This window comes from Poromitra crassiceps (assembly GCF_964638095.1).
Source record: "Poromitra crassiceps genome assembly, chromosome: 2".
In the NCBI taxonomy this organism is placed as follows: Eukaryota; Metazoa; Chordata; class Actinopteri; order Beryciformes; family Melamphaidae; genus Poromitra; species Poromitra crassiceps.
This window is the reverse complement of record NC_139624.1, coordinates 54673212-54693743: the sequence shown is the minus strand read 5'-3', so window position 1 is coordinate 54693743 and position 20532 is coordinate 54673212. Positions and strand designations below refer to the sequence as shown.

The 20532-nt window shown below is 42.1% G+C and overlaps 1 protein-coding gene across 1 annotated transcript in view; it reads left to right on the top strand.

Moving 5' to 3' along the window:
* mybpc1 (myosin binding protein C1) overlaps window positions 1-20532 on the top strand; it is a gene marked incomplete at its 5' end in the record, with an annotated part of 39594 nt that overhangs the window by 3834 nt on the left and 15228 nt on the right. Inside the window, 11 exons of the mRNA XM_083662470.1 lie at window positions 1388-1429; window positions 2452-2559; window positions 2895-3043; window positions 3130-3247; window positions 3448-3499; window positions 4702-4758; window positions 9120-9283; window positions 9438-9563; window positions 15685-15825; window positions 15984-16089; window positions 20360-20526. Coding sequence (XP_083518596.1) covers window positions 1388-1429; window positions 2452-2559; window positions 2895-3043; window positions 3130-3247; window positions 3448-3499; window positions 4702-4758; window positions 9120-9283; window positions 9438-9563; window positions 15685-15825; window positions 15984-16089; window positions 20360-20526 — 1230 coding nt within the window. The remainder of the gene's footprint in view (window positions 1-1387; window positions 1430-2451; window positions 2560-2894; window positions 3044-3129; window positions 3248-3447; window positions 3500-4701; window positions 4759-9119; window positions 9284-9437; window positions 9564-15684; window positions 15826-15983; window positions 16090-20359; window positions 20527-20532) is intronic.

The following is a 20532-nucleotide window of genomic DNA, read 5'->3' as shown; positions in this document are numbered from 1 at the left end:
GTACTCTCTAATTTATAACAACTCAAATGGAAGATCATTTACGCTACAGAATGTTTCAGTCAAATCTGAAAAGATTGCGATGTATGTCTGTGCGCTAACTATACATTGCAGTAAATGTGTGATTTCTCCATGCAAAATGAGAGAAATGCACAGCATAAGCACACTAACCTTTATCTCAAGTAAAGGTATGGATGTGACAAATACAATTACATCTCACATGCATACATTATATGCGTAAGATAAATACATGGATGTTCATCATGTACAGTATTATGCATATATTATGTATATATGGGAATTTTATACATGCATTTGTAATACTTCATCACCTGTAATAGCTTTTTAGACCATATTAAAAGGGAATGCGAATACCACTGAATTCTAGCTTTTAAATATGTTATTTCTGTGACCCATGGACATATTGGTATGTATAGGTGAACACCCAAACATTGAATGATTCTCCAAAGCTATAGAATCTCTTTCATTGTCTATGCTCCTTGCTTGACATCAGAATGAAACAGTTCATGTTGACAGATGCATATCCAACGGTCCTCGGCCAAGAAGCCAAGATTAAAGTCAATAATATGCTATACGTTTTTGCTCTTTTGTTAAATTATCTTGTTTTCTATTTTCATTTTTTTGTGCGATTGATCTCAGAGCTTCTCTCTCCAGTCAGTTGCAATATTCTTCAAACTATCTAAAATAGTTGCGCTTACCTCATTAATATCAATGATACTGTGCTTTTTTTCACAGAGGATGCCAATTCACTCAAGAAACTCTCTATTGAGCTGCCTAGTAAGATCTCTTTGTTAATTTCACCACCGTATCAGTACCTCTGACCAAACCGGTAGTCTACTCTTAAAATCAGAATGTCCCACTGTCTGGATGTACTGTAGGAAACATGTTGGACTCATGTTTATTTAGATGATTTGGTGTGTTTGGAAGTTCGTTTTACAACAGAAGAAAGTGAAGGTGAATTCCTTGCTAACAGATTAACATATACCCATTAACGCAGTGTTTTAAAAAGGAGACTTTGAAGGTGTTATGTGCTCATGTTTTGTGTCTTCCATACACATAAATCTAGATTTATGTGAATACATTTGAAATTCTGATCATAATGCAATCATGTCTAAATATAGGATTGCTGTTTGCATTTGCACATTCAGGCAGCAATCATAGATGGATTTACAAATGTATATACTTGGAAATCAAATAAGTGAGCATATATCAATGTAAAACCGAGAGACAGAAGCAGGGCTTTGATTCAGATTTCGTCTTCTTTAACTGCTTGCTGGTCCTATTTTTGTTGTTGTGTGTGCTTGCTTCAGTGGACTTTACAGTACTATTTCTTATAATATGCTGTAAATTTCTCTCTGTCTTTGTTCAGATGATAGCGTCCCTGTGCCAGCCATGGGGAGAAAAGACTCAGGTAATAACATCTGACAATGAGTCGAAAGAAAGAAAGAAAGAAAGAAAGAAAGAAAGAAAGAAAGAAAGAAAGTGGAATCTCGTCAAATTTTTCATAGGAATTTCAAGCCAAAGCCAATTTTCAACTCAAATCAGAACGTTGCTCCACCAGTTTCCTCCCGCCCCCCCGCATAGCTGTTCAAATAGAACAGGTTCATTTTGCCAGAGACTATATGTTATGCTATATGAAAACGATTGGTTTCCTGAAACGCCATAGTGCACTGCTTGCAGGATGCTATGCAGCTTTTGGGAATTCTCATCTTTTTCATTTCTTGCCATGGGAAAACCATACGATACCATACCATACCATACGAGTTTCACATTTTTACAGTGGGTAGTATTTAGCATTTCACGTTCAGTCCGAGATACAAAAGAAAAAGTAAACAAATTTGGCTAAAACATCAAGAGAGGTTTCGTGACCAACGTAGGTCCAGAGTTCCTGTAGAACATTGACCAGATCTGGAGTATAACAGGTGTGACTCATCAAACTCAGACTGCTCAGAAAGAAGACTGGACATCGAAAACATCTCCCCTCCCTAATGTTTTCTGCTGAAAATGATGATTTCCTTGTTGCTTCTGGTGGAAATGAGATGTTGTATGTCCTGTGTATCATATTGTCTGTTCCATGCTTTCCATGTTGCAAAGAGCTTAAATTCTGCCGGTTGTATGAGATGTGATGGTTGAGAAGTGGGAAAATGTGGGAAATTATGTGTGTCCTGGTCTTTCTCTCTGCCTATGTCTCTCTCCTCTGGTAAGATTAATACTAATCAAAACTGACAGGTGGGTATTTGAATTCCTCAACTGTATTGCTTTATTATTCTTTCCTGATAACAATGGAGGCCTCTATGTCATGATGTGTGTGTGTGTGTGTGTGTGTGTGTGTGTGTGTGTGTGTGTGTGTGTGTGTGTGTGTGTGTGTGTGTGTGTGTGTGCGCGCGTGTGTGTGTGCGTGCGTGCGTGTGTGCGCGTGTCTTAACTGATCAGTGTGGTCTCTGGGAGATGGCCCAGCCCCAGAGGACCTGGAGTCCATTGACACCCCGCCTCTGTCCACCCTGCTGATAGAGAAACCACAAGGCGGCTCTGTCGCTGTGGGTGAGTGATGGCACCACAAAGAAGAGTTGGGTCGACCAGACAAGAAGGGAAATGTAGATGTCTGTCATATTTGTGTGGGGGTGGGGGGCAGGTACAAAACGTCTGCTGTAGTCATTCTCTTTCTGATCAACTTCATTGTTCAAAAATCTGTGGTTTTCCACAAAGGAAAAGTAATGTACAGTATAGGTGTATATCATGACGTGGAAAATTTGCTAACTAGGTGAAAAACTAATTTTCCGTTCATTGTGACTACAATGTCTTCTAGATAGATGTGATGTGCTGGTCATCAATTTGACTACCGGTATTTGTCCTACTGTATTTTCTGTCGGTCCAAGGTGCGGACATCAGCTTTACTGCCAAGGTGAAGGCCGAAGATCTTCTACGCAAACCCACCATTAAGTGGTTCAAAGGAAAATGGATGGACCTGGCCAGCAAGACAGGGAAGCACTTACAGCTGAAAGAAACCTTTGACCGATTCACTAAGGTACACCTCTAAGCAGACTATCTCTATTAATCCTCTTACATGCCAATGGTGCTGTTTCACTCATTCTCATGTACCACTCTTGGCAGATTCACACATTTGAGATGCACATCATCAAGGCCAAAGAGAACTATTCTGGAAATTACAGGTGTGAGGTCACCTACAAGGACAAGTTTGACAGCTGCTCCTTTGACTTGGAAATTCAAGGTTTGGCGGTTACAAGCATTATACTGCTATGTATTCATCTTATATTATATTTATATTTATATTTATATTTATAAATATATATATATTTATATTTATATTATATTATACTGCTATGTATTCATCTTAACACATTGCAAAAGACAATAACGGCACAAAGCGAGGGTGAGTATAAAACATATTTTGCTGTTTCTGTCTTGCAGAAGTTGAACAGGTCTCACAGACTATAGATATTCGATCAGCTTTCAAAAGAAGGTAATGAAAGGAACGCAACACAACGACAAAGTATATTGATATTGTGATGGAATCACCTACAAGTCAGCTACAGTATTGATCCATATTACTTTTTAGTCAATTGAACATCACACAAAAATATACTTTTGGTTAGTCTGGGTATAGAGGTAAAATCAATCGCCTACCACGGCGGAGACCCGGGTTCAATACTCGGTAGTTGTACTTCCGGCTTGGTCAGACGTTCCTATAGACACGATTGGCCGTGTCTGCGGGTGGAAAGCCCATCGGGTTTGTGTCCTGGTCGCTGCACTAGCGCCTCCTCTGGTCAGTCGGGGCGCCTGTTTTGGGAGGAGGGGAACTGGGGGAATAGAGTGATCCTCCCATGCGCTACAGCCTGCTGGTGAAAATCTTTGCTGTCAGATGAAAAGAAGCAGGTGATGACTGCACAATGTGCACATGTATCGGAGGAAGCATGTGGCAGTTAGTCTACGACTCTCCCCAGATCGGCAGAGGGGGTGGAGCAACAACCAGGACAGTAGGGGGTGTTGGCCAAGGAAAATTGGTGAGAAAATGGGGGAGGTGTAGATCGAAAATAATAAAATAAAATAAAATACAAGTCAGCTATTACACACAAAAATATATTAAACTCTGGCCTATGTGTCAAACGTGCAAAATATAAGTTTATTGGATTCATTTTATTCATAATAGGATTCCTGAAAATTTGGTAGTACTACTAATCCTGAAGAAAACAAAAGGGACCATCATATTTCATGAGGAAAACAATGCAATGTTTCACCTTCAAATAATATGACTGTATGACAGGTGTGAAACCATGGTTGTGCAAATGTCATTAACCTTTTTCAAAGGTAATTACAAATCAACCAGCCAACTGAATGTGTTTTATCTGAACAAAGGCCAACACTTGCATTTGAAATCTCCCTCCCAACAATGTGTCTGAAAAGCAACGCAAAGCATCCCGGTCCATTGTCACAAAGTTGCTGCTCAGTGATGTTGCGTCAACTAACATTGCAGCAATATTGTCTGAGAAGGCTCCTGATGCTTCTTACACAAACCAAAGAAGCAAAGGTTTTTGTGTAAGCTCCAATCGCACCGATTGAACTCAGAGCCTCTGCTTTGTGTTGTTCTTTCAGCATTGTTTTTCTAGTGCCTGTATTGTTTCTTTGCTGAATAAATCTTTATTAATCTCTTCTTGTTAACAACAGCAGTGAAGGACCAGACGATGCAGGGGACCTTGACTTTAGTGGTCTCCTTAAACATAGGTGAGAATCACCCCTAAGTGGGCGGTTTCTTTTTGTTTTCATTACTTTTCAAGCCCTTACAGTATCTAGATGTGTTTCTATTTTGTTATTTTTTTTGTGAATTTGATATGCTGCACTAGCAACCATCATTCACTCTTTTTCTTTTCCAAATTCACCATTCACTAGTATATTGTGTGTATTACAACATATCCATGTATGGCAAAAATGTTGCTGTTAAAATATCACTGTAGGTGATATGCTATGCCAAAAGAAAAACGGTGGTGGCTCTGAAAACACACCACGATATATTGGAGTAGATGGAGTGAAATGATACAGCGCAGAGTATTATTTGATTTCAATCCTCCAAGTTTCATTTTTCTCCTATTTTTCCTGGTCAAACAAGATTCTGTTTTTAACGTAGAAGTGTGAGTTCAAATTGAGCTAGGCAGTGACACTGTTCACTGACACAAAATTCCACATTTATTTTGGGCTTGTCTCTGCTTCTTCCCTACATATTCAGAAATCAAAGGTTAGTAGAGAGAATACCATAGGTATTAAAACGATTAGACCTTACTGCGGGTAAGTACTGTAATCCTGTAGAGTCCCCAGCATGAAATGTAGCTCTAGGAATTGGACAAGCAAGAGTGTTGGCCTAACTGTAGTATGGTAACACTTCATTTGCAGGCAGCATTCTTAAATGCTCCGTCAGCAATCAGTAATGATGGAAATGGGCGTTGCATTGTAAACCCTCTGTAGCTGCCATCTGGATCACCGCTTGTCATCAGGAAGTGATGTTGAACGCCACGTTTATGAGGCAAAGTGCGCCATTTTGGATCGTTAATGATGTGCTGGTGGATCATCCCTAAACGATGCTGTGAAATAGTGTTACCGCTACATTGTCGTTTTATTTCAAATTAGAAATATAAGGCAAATACCACAATGTTTATTTCAGCCTTCTTGATAATTGCCTGAAAATAAACGGATGAGAAATGCATATAAAGAATGCAATAATATTTCATGCTATTCACCGCCAACCTTTCGGACATTTGGGAAATGTCTATGAAAGAAAGGACTGACTGAATGTGCTTATTAACTCGGATCTCACAGATCTAACATCTCCTATGGACACCTTGATCATCTAACAGAGCGTCTCTGAAGTGATGACTCAAACAAACAAGAAACAAACAAACAAAAAAACCACACACACATACACAAGCAAAGGGATGGGCCAGTTCATAGGAGCAATATAATTAAATATATGTCCTCATCAAAATGTCTCTGTTGAAGGTTTCCGTTTTATCCCTGCATGCTGCATTTCCAAAATTATTTCACCAAACCTCAGATTTCATTCTCTTGAATTATACTGCATTAGTCCTGAAAGAAATCAAAACATATTCCTGTATTGATCTGTGTGTTTCTGCCAGTGTGTTCCATTAATCCTACAATAGCCTACTGATAAAATCATAACTTATTTTGTTTCATCTCCAAAATCGTATAACAATGTCCAAACTAAAAGAACCCAACCCTGGTCAAAATCCCTCCTTAAGTTGTAATCAACTCCTCTTTAATTAATACTTCCCCTCCATCCACTGATACAGAATACAAACCTGAAACCAGGTAGTCAGAGGGTTGCAAAGCTGGGGACATTGTAAAATAAAGTTCCTCACATAAATCACATTTTATAATTATAGCACAAATCCACCACGGGGCATAAGCCATTATGTGGTAGGCCATGTCCTTGTGCACCAGCCAAAGCCAACCTTTACATTTTTTATCTTGATTTGATCCTGTGGACCAGATCTCCCTGACCAGATTAACAGATGACAGTTTCAGCCATTTGTGGTTGTCTTTATTCAACCCATTCTTACTCCCAACCTGTCAAATAATGACATTCATTTGGTCAGGAACCCTTTCGGTCACTTGGCAAAGAGAAAGGTGGACCTCCTGTCATCGGAAATGAATGGTGCAGGCGAGGCGACAGCTAATCATGTGACTGCTAGTCATGTGACAACAGTATCCTGTCTCATCAGACATCAACGTTGCAGGCAAGGCTATTAAACCTAACCAGGGCCGTAACCAGGGTTCCGAAATAGGGGAGGTCCAACAAGGGGAGGCGGATTCGGTGGCGCCCGCAAGGGCGCCGCCGAAAAAAAGTTTGAGGGTTTTTTCCCCCCTTTTTTAGCCATATTTAGAGTAATATATCATTTTAAATCAACATTAGGATTATACTGTTGTGATGTCATTATTCAGTATATTCTCTTTCATGTCACCACCTGCTCAGCTCTCCTGTCAACATAATTGTAACTAACAAACACAAACTGTTTTAGCCAAATTCATATCAAAATGACACCTACAAACACAGGTACACAACCCAAGCCGTACACAACACACAAAGTCATCATCGATAATAAAAAAAAACATACAGAGGGACATTTATTTATTCCTGATAGGAACGATTGAAAAATAAAATAAAATATATTATGTTGTTTTTAACTTTACACCACCTCTTTTTGTTACTTATTGGGTCATGAAACTGAAACCATGCATATAGCCACCTGCATACCTGACTTCGGGAGCTTGGCAATTGGCATCATGCATGATTACAATGAGATGCACCCACTTTAAACCTGAATAAAGTAATAAAACCACTAGTAAACCAGTAGGCGGCGCCTGGCCTGCTGTTCAGTGAGTGGCCTGGCCTGGCCTGGCCTGCAAAAACATTTTTTTTTTTTTTTTTTTTTTTTTTTTTTTTGCAGGCTGAAATATTAGGGGAGGTCCGGACCTCCCCGTCCTCATAGCTAGTTACGGCCATGGTCACACAGGTAACATTACTTAAGAGACAGACTAGACACTTACTTTCTTGGTTGTTGCTAAAAAATCTGTCAGTGTCACTCACTGTCTGTCGTTCACTCGCTCACTGTCTCGCAGCTCGCTCACCTTCAATTATCTCGCCAGGCAGACAGACAGTCATCACTCACCACCATGCTGCTGCTCTCTCGGAATCAAGTTACTGCGGACGCGGCGTCAGATGACTTCCTGCCTGACCTGCCTTTCGTTTCAAAATAAAAGCGATCCCGTGTTTTTCATGCTTTTCCATGCAGATTGATTTATAAAAAAAAAAAAAAAAAATTCTCTGAAATATTAGGGGAGGTCCGGACCTCCCCGTGCTCATAGCTAGTTACGGCCATGAACCTAACGACAATCTTATGTTTAAGTAGATCAAAGTGGCCTTTGGAGAAGAGTTGGGAGTGCCAGACCTGTAGCATTCCTGACTTCCAACTTTCTCATCACGAGAGAGCTGGTCCAAGCCCCAAGGTGTCCAGTTTTTAACCCAAACGCTAACCAAGTTGAGTTGATCTCTGCGGCTCTGAACCCGGCCAGTAGCCGCGAGCCGGTGGTCACACGAAAAGATGATGAGAAAGTTTTTGACGGGTTGGGAGTGAGAATGTGTTGCTTTATTAGTCAATATTAAAATATTTTTGATTACTTTACCTGTAATCATGTAACAAGCAGGGACCTCAAATCAATAAATTGTAAAGTATGGTAAGTCCCTGCATCTAATGTAATTTGCCACAAAAACTTCAACTACAACATTTTTGGGGGCCACTGGAGTAATGATTGATGACTGTCAAGATCTTATGTTGTGGTCAATGTGACAAATTATTAGATGTAGTAAATTATTTGACAGATACACACACAGTATTGGTCTCTTCTGATGCAAATTCTTAGTAAAAAAATAAATAGCTTCCAAGTACATTTCTGGCCATTCTTCTGATGGTGCCAAGTTTCACAATGCTTAGCCCAACTGTCGAGGAGTTATAGCCTATGTTATGGCACACTTCTATAATGAGTCAGATTTTTGTTCTGTGTGTTTCTTGAACAATTATAAAGATATCTTGATGGAAACATACCATATAAGAAAATAACTCAACACAACTTTGCAACAGAACTCTTAAGGCATCAGCGAGCACCCTTGTCGCACACCTTTTCTATGTTCATAGTGCTGTGTCAAAGCACAGGTAGGCAGCTCACCATGTCCATCCCTTTGTGTGACATGTCCTGAGGAACTCTCCAGGGGGCGATAGCTTACAGTGTGTTAGCAAGAGAGGTCGAGACAAAGAAGGGCAGGTGCAAAACAAAAGCGACAGATTATCACCCTGAAGAAGAATTAAAGTTGTGTCTGAGAAACCAAAGCCACTCTTATAACCTCTAGTTATATAAGACTATGTGCAGTCAAGTCGTGCTACTAGCCGTCCGAGTTGGACCATCGTCCTTACAGGTTAGCCTCCCCTCCCGATAATGAGCAGTTCCTCAGGACACGTTGCAAACACCAGCCCATCACTACTGTCCTCACACCGTACCCTCATATCCGGCACCACCAGGGAGCCCAAACAGGAGGAGGTTCCAGAGGTGGACGTCTGGGAGATCCTGAAGACAGCCCGGCCCGATGAGTACGAGAAGATCGCCTTTACCTACGGCATCACAGATCTGAGGGGCCTGCTGAGGAGGCTGAAGAAGACCAAGAAAGAGGAGAAGAAGAGCGAAGGTAAATCATGGTCAACCAAATTATGGATGCTCTGAAAAATACCTGTCCACCTACCTATGGCAGAGCTGTGTTTCAGCAACAGCCTTTCTATATAGGAGAATCTTGATTTTGGAGCATCCTGATCATCTGTGTCCTTGGTTTTGTCTTTCCTAAGCTTTTTCAAAGAAGCTGGAACCAGCGTATCAAGTGGACAAAGGAGGAAAGATCCGCTTAGTGGTGGATCTGGCCGACCCCACGGTTGATCTGAAGTGGTACAAGAATGGACAGGAAATCAGGCCCAGTCCAAAGTATGTAAACACATTTTCTTTGTGTCTCTTTTCTGTGCCCTCTCCCCTTCAACACTGCACAAATGAAAAGCATTCTAGTGATTTTTCATAAAATGTATTTCATTTGTGGTTTTGGCGTTCTTTACCAGTCTTCTGGTATTGCGTGTTTTATTTTGACATACCTCTAAAAAGCAATGGTTCACATGTTTTATCACACACACACACACACACACACACACACACACACACACACACACACACACACACTCACACACTTACAGATTCATTCATTATTTTCTGCATCATTCATTCACTCATTTATTCACTCACTGACTGATTTGCTCGCTAATGTGCCACAGGAATGAGTCCTAAAACCCGGAATTTAGCAATGTCTCGAAAGTCAACGGCTCTTTTGTACAGGGAGTTTTGTTAGATGCCTGAAATAAGGTATGTGGTTACAGTAACAAAAGGTTATGAAACCGAGACCTTTGTGCAGGCCCGTAGCCAGGGTTTGAGAAATACCGAGGTCATTTTAGCGCGGCGTGGGGGGCCCAGGGGGGACTGTGCCCCCCCGAATAGAAAATTGTGTCCATTTTAAAGTAAAATGCTTCAATGTGGTGCACTTTGAGAGCAAAATGAAGAGGCTAGATCTATAAATTGGGGCAGTGGTGGCCCAATGGTTAGAGAAGCGAGCTTGTGACCGGAAGGTCGTCGGTTCAATCCCCAGGACCGGCAGGATAAATCTGGGTGGGGAAAGTGAAAAGGCAGCACTTGCCCCTCCTTCATTACCACCACTGAGGTGCCCTTGAGCAAGGCCCTTAACCCCAACTGCTCCAGTGGAGCCGATCAGTGGCCAGCAGATCAGACTGTGGTTGTACTGGTCAGCTTCCAGGTATGAATGTGTGTGTGAATGTGAACAGGGCACTCCTGAAAAAGAGAGCGTTGCTCTCAGTGAGACTCCCCCTGTATAAATAAAGGTAAAAAAAAAAAAAAAAAAAAAATACAGACATCATGTTAGATTCATATCCTCTTTACTGTGCTGTTGCTTTAAAATGATACAAAAAATAAATGTCTCCCCATATAATATAATTTATATTCTGCATACAGGTCACATGGCAGAATACTGCTCAATTAAATACAATGGCCCATCTACACAAACATCACTTACTGTCCCCAAAGTCTAGCCCCAATCTAGCCTCAATGCAAAATCTGAATGTTGTGAGTTATCTCTCTTCCTTCTATAGCACACAGAGAGGAAGCAAATTGTTGCATTTCCCATCAACTGTCGCATTAAAACATCAATGACAGATGAATAGATCTGGGGACCGGGGCTATTTTTCTAAAAAAAAAAATGGTGGAAAATACCGAGGTCATGACCTTGGTGTTCTCAATGGTAGCTACGGGCCTGCCTTTGTGTTCAGCAAGATCATCTTCACAAATTCACCACTTTTATGATTTTTGAAGCACCGTCAATGCGATTGCCAAAAATCGCGATTGCCAAAATGCTTTAAAAATCACGAAAGTGGTGATCATTTGTGAAGATTATTTTGCTGAACAGTGAACACAAATGTCTCAGTTTCATAACCTTTTGTTAACTATGGACCGTATTTCAGGCATCTAACCAAAATCCCACAAAATCCCAGTCAGAACCCAGAGTGATGCTAACGTCCGCATTGGCCTCAATACGTCATCCCTGCAGTACTCTATCGAGAGCCAAAGTGAACGTCACTTCCTGCTTCAGCACTGTACCAGAGATTTTCATCCTCTCTTTCCTCATAATTTTGGTCCGAGTGAAATGTTATGCAGTCTCTCCTGTTTCTAAATATATCTGAACCGTTTGGTTTGAACAAGTAAAACTATTTTTATAAGCATTTTACGAAATGTCTATGGGAAAATAAATGGTGGATGAAAATCTCTGGTACAGTGCTGAAGCAGGAAGTGACGTTCACTTTGGCTCTCTATTCTCTTAAGCACACAGAGTACACAGGCCCACACTTTTATAAATAGCCATCATACAGTAAACTATTTTCTACAGACCAACAATGGCCTAGTAAAACAGTATTTCCACTGTAGAGGGCCTGCTTTGACCTCACATGACCTCCACAATCTCACACAGCTCTCTTTGTCACATGCTCCACTGTGAACCATTGCCAATGATGCCCAGTGAACAGATAGCGTTCTCTCTCCTCCAGTGTGGCTCTGATCAGTTTCCATGCCATTTCACCGACATAGAAAGAACATTATGTGTTCACAGGGCTGTACAGTATATGGCTTCAGAGCTTCATTTGGGTGGAAATGCAGCGGATGATGTCAACTGTTGTCTTTTGCCATTAACTACTTGTCCTTCTCTGTACAGGAAAAGGTGGTACCTCCTTCACAGGTCTTTAACTAGGTCTGGCTTTGAAACCGTTCTAATAGATGCTATATCACATAGTAAATATTGGATACATTACTAGTGTCATTCAAGTTTAAATGCTGCAAACATGCCTCACTGGAATGATTGTAGCGAATATTTAGTGACGGAAGCAAATCAAGGCCAAGTCATGGCAGATGAATGTGCACCACGCCGGGTCTGCTCTAGGCTTCTCCCCCGTTAAAGGGGTATTTCTTTGCCGCCATCAGGGCATGCTCTTGTTGGGAAATTGCTTCAATTGCCACATGACCTGTGCAGTAAAATTGACAATGAGAATTGTTTCCATTGTTGGGTCTAAATAAAGAGCCTGGTCTTCTACCTGCTCTATTTGTAAAGCGCCTTGAGATAACACTTGTTGTGATTTGGCGCTATATAAATATAAAATTGTTTGATTGATTGAAGTCCAGTTGTGATTCGTTAACTTAGGTTAGTTAAAAAAAAAGGATGAATTGTTTTTTAAATTAAACAAAATCAAATGTTAACAATGTCTTCATTAAATTTCTGTAATCATGTGTGTATAAATAGAGAATTTGAAATCCAATAATAGGGCCCCTTTCAAACAGCTTAATTTGCATTCTGCAATGTGTAGGCTACATTTAGATTAGTCTGACTGGGGGGAAGCAGCATGGTGGACTTAGCTCTGTCATTGGTGCCGACCATTTCAGGCAGTGCCGGATGGAAATCCCATTCCGCTCCCTGCGCGTGATTTCTAACCCCACATAGGATAAGCAATAACCACGCCCTGTGGCGCCGGGATTGGCCAGGAGCAGCACTGGAGGGCACGCAGCCCAGCGATTTCATGAACCAACTGAATAGCTCTTGAGAACGGACATCGATTTCGAGAGCGGACATTGAAATGAATTATGGTCACCTTAGCATAGTAATAATAATAATAAGCATAATAATTTTAATCTACACAATGTACACAATCTACAAAAACATGCAATAATATAAACAGTGTTGTGTTCACGTTCATAGCTCATATAATATAATGTATCATATCGTTAATTTCAAGCTCAATTCTTACCCAGAGAAAAGGTACAGCACTGAAAATGTAACAAGCAATAGTTTTTTAAACATCTTTATTTTAAAAGATGAAAACCCCCAGGTGCTTTAGTCCCAAACTTCAATGCTCCTGGCCAATCCCGGCGCCACAGGGCGTGGTTATTGCTTATCCTATGTGGGGTTAGAAATCACGCCAGCCTGCATGGTACGTTCGGTGGATGGCTGTAAATAGCCTTTTCCCCCTCAAGTCCACAATAGAAAGCGTCCCCAGCCAGACTCTTCCAGCCCCTTTGCTGGGAGAGTCTGGTAAGCGAGACTACATTTAGATTAACAATGATACTCAACCCGAGGCTCTCTAGAGCCACATGCGGCTGCTTTATGGGTAGTTGTGGCTCTTTTAAGTCCTACTTTAAATAAATAAATAAATAAATAAATAAATAAATAAATAAATAAATAAATAAATAAATAAATACGGTAAATAAATAAATAAATAAATACAAATCATAAAAAAAAAAAAAAAGGAGGGAAGGGACCTTTTTTTAGATGCTGGCTCTTGCAAAGTTCCCCCCCAATGTGGCTCCTGAGTAGGGCAAGGTTGCGTACCACTGATTTAGAATAACGCAATGATTTAGGAAGAAAACCAGAACCTACTGTGTCCTGTCTAATAGATTATACTATTCTAGGATAGATGTTTAGCATGATTGCACATTTAAAAAAAAGAGAAATACTATACTTAGCCTTAAATCTCAGAACTGCACTCGCAATTCAAAGCCATGCAAAGTTAAAGCCATCTGGGAGGTTATTGCTGTTTTCTGGCTTTGGATTCCGGTGGCATATTTTCCAGGATTCCCGTTCCAAAGATGTCATTATCTCTCTCTCTCCCTCTCTCTCTCTCTCTCTCAATCCTCCTCATTGTTGTAACACTATTGGTAACTACATACCCCTTCAGGCATGATGTCTCTCTGTCTTTGGTCTTGTTTTTGTCTGTCTGTCGTGTCATGCCATGGTGCTGTCTGCCATAATCACTTCCTGCACACTTCCTGTGCTCCGGCCCCATTCTGGCTCCACTGCTGACCTTAAGTCAAAGGAAGTAAGTCCATCCGGCCCGTTGATTTCCATTCTCCATGGAGAGAGACCTGGGCGCAGACAAAATGGCGGGACCTCCGCACGGAGGTGCTCAGCAGCAGAAGTTGGTCTTCTTCGTGAAAACACTCGCCTTTCATTATTTCACACTGGGGGGCCGGGGATCGCCTCCCACCGTGTCCAAAGTCACGTAATGTTATTGTTATTTAAGCCTAACCCAAACCATAACCTTAAACAAGTTGTTTTACTTGCCTAAACCCAACCATTTGTTTTATTAACTTGCCTAAACGCAACCAGGAAATGCGAACAACCAGGAAACCCCACCGAGCTCTCGGAGGAGACGTGTGGTGACTCACCCGACTTGCGGCTGGGAGCCCCCACAATCTCCCCCGAGCTCCGAGCCTCGGCCAATGTCGGGATGGTGGCGAGAGCGGGGGAGAGTCGGTGCTTGGTACAATAGGTAATAGCTGGGTGTCGAGCATAGTGTCGAGTTAATTAAGCAATAAGCCCAAAGAGGCCATGGTTTACAGTGATCCTATTCACCTTATGTAGCCCCACCCACTTGACCCATTCGGTTGTTAAGACTGACGACAGACGTTCACCCCGCGTCACCTCCGGGGCCAAGCGGCACCGCTCCTCATTGGCCTCATTCAAAACAACTATGGCGGATCCCGTGAATCTTTTTAGATATCTTTTTATAAATAATTTTTTAACCTAACATCACTTTTTATAAATAATCTGTTTAGACTTAGCGCCAAATGTTGTTTTTCTACGTGCTTTCTCCGAATTATAACGTACCTTATTAACTGCAAACCATTTCCTCTTCTCTTTCTCATTGCAAGGAAAGCAGTAGAATGACAGTTGAATATTTTTTTTAGTCTCGGATCTATTCCAACAATGAGGGACACAGCACTGCAACATATTGGCAATGCGCTGGTGCGTGGACCCGGAAGTAGTATTGTCGGGAGGTCATAGGTCACAGCTTAACAACCGAATTGTATCATGACTTCCTGTTCAAAATGCTGGCTGTTTTACCTGCTCAAACTATGTCTGACTCACCTGCAACCTAGTTTGACTTACGATATGAGTCAGACTAGGTTTATGAGTCACAGAAAGTGTAAACACAATCAGAACTTCCGATTGTGTTACACTTCCTGTTAGTCTCTCAAGCCAGACTGTATCTTCTACATAAGGTGAATAGAACAGGTAAGATGTTTAAGGCACGCTGCTTTTGCGGCATGTTGAAGCAGACCAATTTCTGCTGCTGAGGGACCTTCGTGTGGAGGATTTGTCCACGCCCAGGTATTCTTGTATCCATGTCACAGTTTTGGTGTGACCCCACCCATCCCCTCCCCTAGTTTGACTCATGTGCAGTGTCAACCCACACTTGATGCATGTTGGGATTGGTTTTTGAAAGATGTTGCATTTCTTTATCAATATTTTATGAAGCCATTCACCGTTTCGAAATGTTTGGATCTAAGAAAATATTTCAGTTTATTCGTTTTACTAGCCTGCAAATATTTCTTCCACCAAAAATATTAATTTTCTTTCACTTAATATCTTAGAATAATCACCAATTCCATCTGTAGACTATATCAGGATCAATTTGTATAGGTGACCAGTGATGTAATTAGTGGATTTCCTGCCTAGGTATATTTTTGAGCACAAGGGCACACAAAGGATTATGGTCATCAATAACTGCAGCATGACGGATGATGCAGCCTACACCGTAGCTGCAGGAGAAGAGAAGTGCACGACCGAGCTGTTTGTCAAAGGTACTATATCTCCATTGATTCTTCACTTTCATACAATTGCTACTGCCTTGCATGCAGATGTGATGCCCAGGCCACATGCAGGGGGATCTGTTAATGTGCCAATCAGTCAAAGTGGTACCTAAACAGTCTTTCATTTCTTGAATGTCCCTTGTCTGCAGAATTACCAGTGAAGATAACAAAATCTATTGAGCCTGTGAAAACCACGGTCAATGAGAGGATTGAGTTGGAGTGCGAGGTGTCAGAGGAAGGCGCTCAAGTGAAATGGTAAGACTAGCTATAAGAGATGCATTCATTTAAAAAAGGGCTCGTATCTGTAGTATTACAACCCGACTCAAAGAAGTAACAAAAGGGAGCCTAAATGGAAGTTATAATAACAATAATAATGAATTAAAACCAAGGAAAAATAACTAGACAATACAAACTGCATTAACAAAAAGAACAAAGCAAGGAGGTGCACACAGGTGAGGAGGGAGAGAGGAGGGAGAGAGACACTGAATGGTCTGCAGGCTTTTAAAGCCAAAGGAGTTCACCAGGCCCGCACTCCATCAACGACCCTACCAGGACACTCATGCACATGCAACACAAGGCCAGGAGAGTCAGAGTGGGAGGGTCATCACACCCCCCTCCATTAAAAAAACAGGGTCCCACTGGAAAATTATACATTGGTAAGCCTTCATAATAACTTTTATCTATAAACCATTTACAAGCAGTTAGTTAATGATCAATTAAACATTAATGACTTACTACTTAATAGATGTTAGGATCTGATTAGTCCATCATTAGTACTCATATTAGTTCAACATTTGTATCTGAATTATAAGCAAGGAATAAAATATCTGTCATTTGTCAAACAGTAGCTGATGCTGGTAAAATTCACACGTATACCTATAAAAACTTACATATTAAGATATACTGTAATAGTGTTAACTGATTATATACTCACATTTTATAAATTATTTGTTACTATGTTGTAAATAAAATAACTGTATTCATAAATACTTAGCTACTCACTCATGAACTTGTTGCAGTGCCTAATCTAAAGTAGCAACTTATTCCAGATATTAAAACATCTATTAGTACCCGGTTGGCCTAAAAATATCACATGTGTATTTGGTGGGTGTACTGTATGCAGTATATGCAAAAGTAAAAAGAAAAAAGTTTTTGATGTCATTGTTGAATGCCATGTTGTCATGCTGAAATGTGTATAAAAAAGTGGACAATATATTGTCATTGCTTTCACTGCATTGTTTCTCTCATTACATTACATTACATTACATTACGTCATTTAGCAGACGCTTTTGTCCAAAGCGACTTACAATATCACAATTTGTCAACAGTACAGAAAACAACTATGCAACACAATCAATGACAGCTAAGATATTTTGATAGACTAGCACCATGTAGGAAGTCGTTTGAGAAGGAATAAGTAACATGTAGCATTAGTAGGTTTGAGAAGGATTTTTTTTTTAATTAAAAGATGTTAGTTCAAGAAGGGCCCAGGTGTAGCCTGAAAAGGTGAGTTTTTAGTCTCCGCCGAAAGATTGGCAGTGATTCGGCCGTTCTGACCGAAGGGGGGAGCTCATTCCACCATTGTGGCGCCAGGAACGAGAAGAGTCGCGATCGGGACGAGCGACTTTTGAGCCCACGTAGCGGTGGAAGAGCGAGGCGATCTGGATGGGTGGCGATGCGGAGGGAGCGATGCGAAGTTTGGAACTTGACCATAATTTGCAGATACGAAGGGGCTGACATGTGGACTGCCCTGTAGGCCAGTACCAGTGTCTTGAATTTGATGCGAGCCAAGATGGGAAGCCAGTGAAGGTCACGGAAGAGGGGAGTGACATGAGAGAATTTTGGTTGGTTGAACACCAAACGGGCTGCAGCGTTCTGAATGAGCTGAAGCGGTCGGATGGCTGCGGCAGGTAGCCCAGCCAGAAGAACATTGCAGTAGTCCAGGCGAGAGATGACAAGTGCCTGGACCAGGAGTTGTGTCGCTTCCCTTGTGAGAAACGGACGGATTTTGCGGATGTTGTACAGGGAGAGCCTACAGGAGCGGGCAGTTGCTGCGATGTAGGCTGAGTTGGACAGCTGGTTGTCAAGGATCACTCCAAGGTTCTTAGCTGTTTGAGAGGGGAACACAGTAGTGTTGTCAATGGAGATGGAAAGGTCGGTGAGGGGACAGTCTTTCCCAGGGAGGAAGAGTAGCTCTGTCTTACCAAGATTCAGCTTGAGATGGTGGACAGACATCCAGGCACCAATGTCTTTGAGGCATGCAGCGATGCCGAAACGTGCCTCAATTTGGATGTCTAAGGGGGGGAAGAGAGGTAGAGCTGAGTGTCGTCAGCATAGCAGTGATAAGAGAAGCCATGAGATGAGATCACATGGCCAAGAGATCTGAAGGAATTGCAAGGGGCCCAGGACTGAGCCCTGGGGCACACCTGTGCTAAGAGTACAGGATCTGGATAGGGATCCTCGCCATAGAACCTGGTATGAGTGGTTAGAGAGATAGGAGGTAAACCAGGAGAGTGCAGATCCTGAGATGCCTAGATCAGAGAGAGTCGAGAGAAGAATCTGGTGGTTCACTGTATCAAAAGCTGCAGACAAGTCAAGGAGGACAAGGACAGAGGAGAGGGATGAGGCCTTAGCAGTGTGTAGGGCCTCAGTGACTGAAAGGAGGGCTGTCTCAGTTGAGTGAGAAGCCTTGAAGCCAGATTGTAGAGGATCCAGTAGGTCATTCTGGGAGAGATAGAGAGAAAGTTGTTCGGAAGCAGCCCGTTCAAGGGTTTTGGAAATTAATGAGAGAAGAGAGACAGGACGGTAGTTCTGGATGGCAGTAGGGTCAAGGGAGGGTTTCTTAAGCAGTGGCTTGACTCTAGCAGTCTTTAGAGGAGCTGGCACAAGACCAGAGGATAGAGAGGAGTTGATAAGGGTAGGAGTATTGCAGCTATTAACTGGAGGGGGGAAGGAAGGAAGAGCGGATGTCATCTACCTTCTTAGCAAAGAAGGTTACAAAATCATCAGCAGAGAGGAAGGATGGTGGGGGAGGGGAGGGAGGGTTGAGGAGAGAGGAGAAGGTGGAAAATAGTTTGCTGGGGTTGGAGGCAGAGGACTGGATTTCCGAAATGAAGAAGGAGGTATTTGCTGTTGAGACAGCAGAGGTAAAGTTAGAGAGGATAAGGTGGTAAGCAGAGAGATCCCTGGGGTTCTGTGTTTTTCTCCATTTCCTCTCAGCTGCCCGAAGCTCTGTTCGATGAGTTCGCAGAGATTCAGACAACCAAGGAGCAGGGGGAGGTTTCGAGGTGAGAGGGCAGAGAGAGTCAAGAGCAGAGGAGAGAGAGGATAAAAGAGTAGTGGAAGCCTCCTGAGTGGATAGGAGAGAGAACTGCTCGGCTGAAGGGAGCAGGGACAGGACAGCCGAGGAGAGGGCTGTGGGTGAAAGAGTTTTTAGGTTGTGTCGGGTGGTGATAGTATGAGTGGGTGATGGGAGGGTGGTGATAGTATGAGTGGGTGATGGGAGGGGGTTGGGGAGGGAGGGAGATGGGAAGGGAGCACATATTCCTCAGGAGAGGGCATACTGTAGGCTCAGTTGACAAGGAGCCATGAGCAGCCACTGCAGTTGACCTTGTGTGCTGTTGAACTGCAGCAATAGCATCACTGAGTCACTGACCATGCTAGCAAAGACTGACAAGTTAAACAAATCAAGTGCTAAACTAAGTATACAAAAAGTGTTGGACGAGCCCCCATACAGTATGTTACAAACCTGGCTCAGCGGGGCTTGCAACAAATGAGAGAGTCCACATAAAATATAACAATAATGTATTAACTAAAACTAAGAGGAAAAAACTAGACAACACAAACTACATTAAAGACCAAAACAAAAAGGTGCACAGGGCACACAGGTGATTGCTCTGCAGGCTTTTAAAGCACCGGGCCCAACGACCCAAACCACCAGGCTCCTGCGACATAGGGCCAGGAGGGTCGTCATGGCATTTTAACATCAATAAATCATTACCTCATTCATTTTGATACATTTGCATAATTTCCATCAACAACTGAGGCCATCACTGAGAAGATTGGCAGCTTCCACCGGCCTCTACATGTCATTTTACATTGTGAGCCACCAGGTTGGATTGGGTGGGAAATCTGATGGATTGATTTATGGCACAAAACAGGAAGCACAGAACTAAAGCTTTCATAGTTTCTGGCAATGGCACATGGTGGAAGGAGTGAAAGGCCAATGGAAAAATCACTTCCAACATGTTGATCCTCTTCAGTATAGTGAAAGAGAAAACAAATGCATGCAGAGCAACAAGTACGGTAGCAACAGCCTCTTTGTGATGGTATTACATTGGGGTTTATGGAAACTCAAAATATGGTCTTAATTTTGAGAAACACCAGCACTAACAATACTATTGGTGTGTGATAGAAGCTAGACAAGCGTCCAATCATCTCAACCATGGTCTCGTTCTTTTGTGCATTTGACGATGTACACAACATTGCATACTGAATACTGTGTTCCTGATCCTCTCTCCTTCAGGATGAAGAATGGTGTTGAGGTTCCTACAGGAGTCCGCTCCAGATACCGAGTTAAGGTCGAGGGAACCAAACACTTCCTGGTCATTGATGATGCCTCCAAGGAAGACACTGGGACGTACTCCCTCATGGCTACTGGTGGCACAACTGAGGCTCACATACAGGTTGACTGTATGT